The sequence below is a fragment of the Ceratina calcarata genome, unplaced genomic scaffold, assembly GCF_001652005.2.
Source record: "Ceratina calcarata isolate Rehan_Ccalc_2016 unplaced genomic scaffold, ASM165200v1 scaffold511.2, whole genome shotgun sequence".
Lineage (NCBI taxonomy): Eukaryota > Metazoa > Arthropoda > Insecta > Hymenoptera > Apidae > Ceratina > Ceratina calcarata.
The window spans coordinates 159752-167149 of record NW_017175646.1 but is presented as its reverse complement, the minus strand read 5'-3'; the positions used below and the strand labels follow the sequence as shown (position 1 = coordinate 167149).

General features: G+C 39.0%; 1 protein-coding gene across 1 annotated transcript; it reads left to right on the top strand.

The window, feature by feature from the left end:
- The first annotated feature begins 561 nt into the window (after window positions 1-561).
- Window positions 562-1484, top strand: ato (atonal). Its single transcript, XM_018029944.2, has one exon. The coding sequence runs from the start codon at window positions 562-564 to the stop codon at window positions 1387-1389; it is 828 nt and encodes a 275-aa protein (XP_017885433.1). The 3' UTR covers window positions 1390-1484.
- Window positions 1485-7398: the final 5914 nt, after the last annotated feature.

Here is a 7398-nt window from a genome sequence, read left to right as displayed (position 1 = left end):
ATATAAAATTGTAATTCTATTCGAATAAAAAGATTAAAAACCAAAACGAATCTGATTACTTAATGTCCACACCTCGTATCTTTGTCTGTCGTTGTTGATTCGATGTCGTCATTGCGTGTCACCGAAGGGTCGGGTAAGTACCTAATGCCTGAGGATTTGATAGAACGGAGGCGCCGCGCCGTAACCACCTGTTACTCCGTTCGTTCGCATACCCGGTGCTCCGCTCGGTGGTCGCCGGTCAGGTTTACTCCTCCGGAAACGGTGGGGTAGATCGCCGGTTTTTCATTGGTCGGCCGGCACGTGCTGCACGAGGGTGCCTCGCTCCAAAAACGCATAAATCCCTCGGCAGCGCGCCAGCCGACTTTAGAATCACCCCGGCCGTAGTCGGCGTGCGAACCACCGATCCATCGACTGGATCCTCGATCGATCCAAGGTGAAAATAAATCGAAACAATCTCGAAAATCGTCAGAAGTAGAGACAGGAAGAAAACTGTGATACCGTGAGGAGTGAAGGAAATTCAGTGAGGAACCCGTCGTCGTCTGAATTCGTGTAAAAATCGTAATGGAACTGCAGGAGATGTTTCGTTACGGATACATGTTCCCGCCGAGGGAGGACGAAGTGGTGTCCTGCGCGTATCTGGATTTACCGAGCTACGCTTATTCCAAGAATAAAACCGATCTACCTCCGGTGAGCACGATTACGATACCCCAGTGCATCGTTTACGACGACGGTAACCGCAGCGACGGTTGGCACACGCCGAGTCCGACCGCGAGTCTGCGATCGGTCAGTCCAGCCACGACGTCGTCCGTGTCGTCGGAAGCAGACGCGATGAGCAACCCCGTCACCTACCGTTTGTTAGGCTCCGTCGAGGACAAAAGGTACGCGCCGAAGAGGTCAGCGATTAAAACCGAGACGACGACGACGAATCGTTCTATGATCGAACTGACCGAGGAAGCGAACAGTATGGACGCAGACACGGACGATGGAACCGGTGACGCTGAATTGGAAACGGAACACGAGAACGAGAAGTCGCAGTCGTGCCGAGGCAGCGTGATCAGCAACGCGAGCAGCTTTTCGGATAGAATCGTGGACGGGGACAGCGAGGACGATGCAGAGATGAGCGACAGCGCGGATCACGTCGGATCCGAGACCGGAAGCGACAGGAACCTCGTCAGGAGAAGAGGTAAATACGTTAGCTCGACGATCGTCCGGAAACGTAGACTGGCGGCGAACGCGAGGGAACGCAGGAGGATGCAGAATTTGAATAAAGCGTTCGACAGGTTGAGGGCGTATCTTCCGTCTTTGGGCAACGATAGACAATTGTCGAAATATGAAACGCTTCAAATGGCTCAGTCTTATATCACGGCGTTGTACGATTTGTTGCAATAATCTTTTTTTTTAATCGTGACTAGTGAACCGATCGAACGACCAATAGACTTTTTATACTGTGTATACGATTGATTCATCATTTAATTTCATTGGACAATTTTCATTTCGTTGGACAATTTCGTTTAGTATCGAGTAGGCAGAGACGCTATTATTTTTTTACTATTATTTTAGACTGCGGATTTTATGCATTTATAAAAAAAAAATATGCATATGAAAAATTGCCTATTGAAGAAATGTGTAAAATGCATATTTGACATGGATTTTTTATTTCGCATAAGAATCCGCATTCTAATTATTATTATATTTAACATACTCGAACGGAGAGCTTAGAATTAGAATAAGCGTTATGATTAGGCTAAAAAAATGTTTACCTTTGAACTCGACAGCCTAATCATTCTCGTGTGTACATAGGAGCGATAATGTAAATTTTGTAAAATATCATTTTTATCAAATAAGTCTTGAATTGAATAGTTTTGTATGATAAAAAGGAAGCAAGTCAGGTACTTATAATTTATTGTATGATAAACGTTAATAAGCTTATTGAGACTGAAACGGCATGTGTTGATAAATATAATTATTTTACAAACTCCTGATGTCCATTTATTCCCTTCCGGTCAGTTCTGCACGTTGAAGCCGGACAATTTCAAGTCCTGTAAACTGTTCACGTTTCTTCGAGTTTAAAAGGCAGATAATGCGATCCTCTTTGAATAAGACTCGAGGAATCTCGTTTCGACTTTCATCCACCATCGCCATTCCTCGATTTGTTCGGATGGTCTTCTCACTTTTTTAATCGATCGAATCGTTTTCTGGAAATCAGTCAGGAGTTACAGGTTCACAGGGCGCGCGTAGGGGATGAAAGGTATAATTCGGGGCGAATGAAAAACAGCATCGTCATCGGTGGTCTGGTCGTCATACGAAACCCACGCGACGCGTCGGTGCCCGGTTTCATTGTAATTTGAGAAGTTGCAGCCTCCTTTCTTCGACGATGACTCTTCTTTCCTTCTCTCTATATCTCTCTTTTCGCCTTTAATTATTCGTTATTACACACTATCACTCGATGATTCTTTTTTACCTGCAAAAGGTGGTCGAAATAAAAACGAACAATCAACACCCTTAACACCTTCACGTCTCGGTCGTCTATAATAATTTAAATAGACGTTTCTTTTGTCTTCTAAACATTTTAACAACTCAATTAATATTTCGTATATTTTTTAACATGGCAAATATCGATAACGACTCTTCCTTCCTTTTCTTTATATCTCTTTTTTCGTCTCTTATCGCCTTTATGCAAATGGTGGTTGATATAAAAACGAACAATCATCACCTTTGACACCTTCAGATCTTCTCGTTCGTTTATAATAATCTAAATAGACGTTCTTTTTACATCGTAACAATTTAATTAATATTTTGTATATTTTTTAACATGAAATATCGATAACGACTCTTCCTTCTTTTTCTTTATATTTCTTTTTTCGTTTCTTATCGCCTTTATGCAAAAAGTGGTCGAAATAAAAATGAAAAATCATCACTCTTGATACCTTTGGATCTTCTCGTTCGTTTATAATTGTTGAGAGTCTCATGAGAGCGAGAGAGAGAGAGAGAGAGAGAGATCTGATAGCTGAGATTCGTTAATTGCCGAAATCGGTTTTTATTATCCCCCCTTCTAGAGCTAGATCTCAAGTAAACACGAACTACCTGTATTGTTCTAACGACACTTCGTCAAGGTAACTCTAAACTACAACAACGGGCACTATTCTAATTTGGTTTCAAAAAAGTTATACATGTAACCACTGCTATAGTGATTTTTTCTCTCACTCCATAATTTGATTATAATTAATTTAGTGTTTAAATTTTAATTGTAGAAAAATAGTGTTGTAGTTTAAGCCTTATAAATTAAGTGATGAAACTGACAGTGACTGTTAACCCCTTGAACGACAATTTATTTTCAGTCAGCACTTGAAAAAGAGGAAAGTTTATGACGAGCTGGACTCGTCATTTCCGTTCAAGGGGTTAATCACTAAAAAGGTAAATTCTTCTCTCCGACTCAGCTCCCAATTCTGATGATTCCTTTACTGAAAAATAATACTCTAAATATACGTTCTTTTTACATCGTAACAACTCAATTAATATTTTGTGTATTTTTTAACATGAAATATCGATAACGACGAGGAGCCACTTTTATTTCTCTCGTTTTCAACTAACTGAGTTCTGCCTTTTTCTTCGTATACCTTAAATTGATACGTGCAGCTTGACTTCTTACTTGAAACCAATGAATATTTCGATTTTGTCGTAAGAATGGGACCGATCTTCTGAATAAGTCATGCCACTTTTGCATTGAACGTGAACGCGGACATGCCGAAACGGTCGCCGGTGATTGATTTGTATGCTCGACATTTATTCGGCGATCGCATAAGCGATGGATCAGAAATTACGATTCGATCGGACGACTTCTATGAGTTGAAATTAAAAACACGCATGAATAATAATCAATTTACAAATGTACAGAAACGACTATCGGTCATGCGTCGATCGATCGTACGAAATTAACGTTAAACGTAAGACAGACGTAGTATAACGAAGCCGGGGAATACGATCGATTTAGAAGGAATAAAGAGACGCACAGGTGCGGCGAATATAAGCGGCCGGGGGCTCGTCACCGACAAATTTCAACAGGCCGATGATATTTATTGCCTGATCTCAGTCGGCAGATTACATTATTTTGATACTTAATGCGTTACGCCGGTGTGCGTCCCTCGGTCGCCCTTCCCCCTGCGATCCGAAGATCGCGTATGTGTCCCGGTGGTAGCCAGCCAGCGGGCTACGATAAAATATTCGGCAAGCTTCTCGGGGATCTCTACGCTAAATGTACTCAAATAAAGCAATCTCTACGATCAGACAACGAAGACGCGGCGGCGGCGTTCGTCTTTTATCCTCCGTTCTACCCCCTTCCCGAGCGAAGTTTGCCAGTTTCCAGCCGGAACCCCCTCGCAAGTATTTTTTTGACGACAGTGCCCGCTGGTCCAGCTTCCTTCTCTCTTTGTCAAGGATCTTCTGACAAAGCGGAGGTGGTAGTCCGCTCCGAGAATTAATTGCTTTCAACAATATTTACGTTCTCATCGTCCGAAGGATTCCTTCCGCCCGCCCTTCCTTTTTACTCTTCCCTTTTATTTTTTTAACGAACCGGGTCGCCCGGAGGAAGACGTCGCGCGATTTTTATCGTCGAACCGCGAATTTTATATTCGTGTCACGACGACGCTAAAAGATTCCTATAAGACAGATATTAACGTTCTTTTTTTTAAACAATGTTCCCTCGTGTTCGTTGTAGAAAAAATGTGTCTACGTTCTTTGAACGAGAGACGTTAACGAGAAAAGATTACAATGGTAGCTTCTTAATAGGACCCGACTGACTACTCCTGGCCGCAGGTATCTTCCACTACGCGTGAAACGACGGGGGTTGTTTGTCCTCGATAAATTTTACACGGTTGCGTACGACTTCGCGTTGAACGTTTATTCTAGCCAAATAGTGCGAATTATGTAATTATTGACAAACCTTAAATGGTGCGTCGATTTCGAATTATTGTGATTGATTAAGATTGTACGAACCCTTACATAAAAACAATTTCATAAACTTTACGCCTTTGTAATTATCATTTTTTCTAAAAGTTCATTGCTTCAAATATTGGACACAGCTTTTTATTAGATGTCTTCAATTTTTGGCAGAGATCTTACGGTTCATAGAATCCTAAGGATGTATTGGCTATACAGTCAATCCCAAAAGTTTATGTATTTTAGAAAAACGCATTTTCTATAATTAATAACAAATTCAACATGCTAGGATCATTTAAGTATATAGCCTATACATCCTTAAACTTTTGGGAGAGATCTTACGACTCCTACAACGTTAATGATCGAGGACAGCGAGAAATGTTTGAAGGAAAAGTTGTAATACCCAGAAACAAGATTCTATACAATCCTCATGTATCTTCAATAGTTTACGCGGTATCTTTTTAATACCTCGAAGCTCATGCGGTGCGTGTTCTCGCGAATGCTTCCGGATTATAAACGCAGGTAGAAGGTGTGTTCGATCCCGGTGGATGGAACGAAAAACACGACCGCCCATTGTGAGGGATCGTCGATGATCCTGCGAGGTCGACGTCCAACTCGTAAATCGGTAAAAGATTCCCCCGTACCCTTGATCGGGATGCCGGAATAAGAGCAGGAAGATTCGGTTCGTGACTTTTTCCCAACAGTGCATTTCCTCTTTGTTGATTTCCTCGTCGAGGATATAAACTTGCGCTCACAAATCCAAACGCCACACGTGCGTTGCGTATAAGCCAGGCAGCGATTATAAACAATATTTATAATATTTATAAAATCGTTTATATTATTAATATTATAATATTTATATAATTGATTATAAACAATATTTATAATATTTATAAAATCGTTTATATTATTAATATTATAATATTTATATAATTGATTATAAACAATATTTATAATATTTATAAAATCGTTTATATTATTAATATTATAATATTTATATAATTGATTATAAACAATATTTATAATATTTATAAAATCGTTTATATTATTAATATTATAATATTTATATAATTGATTATAAACAATATTTATAATATTTATAAAATCGTTTATATTATTAATATTATAATATTTATATAATTGATTATAAACAATATTTATAATATTTATAAAATCGTTTATATTATTAATATTATAATATTTATATAATTGATTATAAACAATATTTATAATATTTATAAAATCGTTTATATTATTAATATTATAATATTTATATAATTGATTATAAACAATATTTATAATATTTATAAAATTGTTTATAATTATCGTCACGCAATCTTGTCAGACTCGTCAGCTGAAATAATCATTTGAACGTATCGTTCCTGAAAAGGAAAACAGAGGAACGAGACGCGTTCGGTGAACCGATTTGTTTGTTCGCGATCGATCGAAATCCGCTTAATGCGAAGAGAAGAGAAAAGTTTTCGCGCAGAGGAAGAGGTAAGAGTTTTGAAAACACGTCGAAGGGTCGTTCGAATTTGAAAGGGGTGTGAGGGTCAATAGGGAACGGCATGGGAAAGGTACTAAGAGGGGAAGGGAACGTTGCGTCCCGACGCACGCGACACGAGCTTACTTTTAGTTTCTGCTGGCCAGCGGTGGCCACTAGAAACGACCCCAGGGGTATTAATTTCATTTGATCAAACGTTCCAACGACCCTTCCCGTTTGTTTGCACTCGACGCACACGCGTCCTCGAGTGCCGTTTATACTTCCACGTCCAGGGGTGAGAATTCTCGTGGAAAATTTCAAATTTATTTCGCCTCAGGCACGTATTATCAGTTTACCAGTTCGTTTTAGATATTTATATAAATTTAGATAAATAAGATAAAGGAGGTAGTACCTGGACACTTTTGAACATAAATTTTTCATCATGTTTTTTACTACGAAATTTAAGCATAGTACATGAAAACTTATCATCTTAGCAGATAGCTGGGATCTCATAGTCATATTTAAGAAAAAAAAACCTTCTTTTGTAATATATGTATTAAAATAATCGCATTAAAAAAAAATTGCTGTCAACCGCAGTAGTAGGACACATTTAATCTGAACGAGTGGTGTAGTAGGACAAGTATGGAATCAGAACTGGGACAATATTATTATGACGCCTCTAAGCGAATTGAGAAACAGTTGGATTAAGAGAAAGGGTTGAAAAGTTATGAAAATACACTAAATCATTTATTGTGAAAAATATATCATACGTTTGAATGGGTTTTATAGCAGATCGGAATTTATCCAGGTATTGCAGCGCGATTAATTAGTGAGGGACTAAACCTGGACAGCCACTGCCGTCTTGTCCCACTTGTACGTATTAAGTTTCAAAAGGGATTGTAAACTTGGACAGTAAATTATTAAATACATATCTATTATGTCCAAGTACTGGTTCCAAAATTCGTTTTGTCCCAGTACTA

Bases quoted from the DNA above. Each gene is read 5' to 3' on its own strand.
- ato (XM_018029944.2), top strand. From the start codon at position 562: ATGGAACTGCAGGAGATGTTTCGTTACGGATACATGTTCCCGCCGAGG.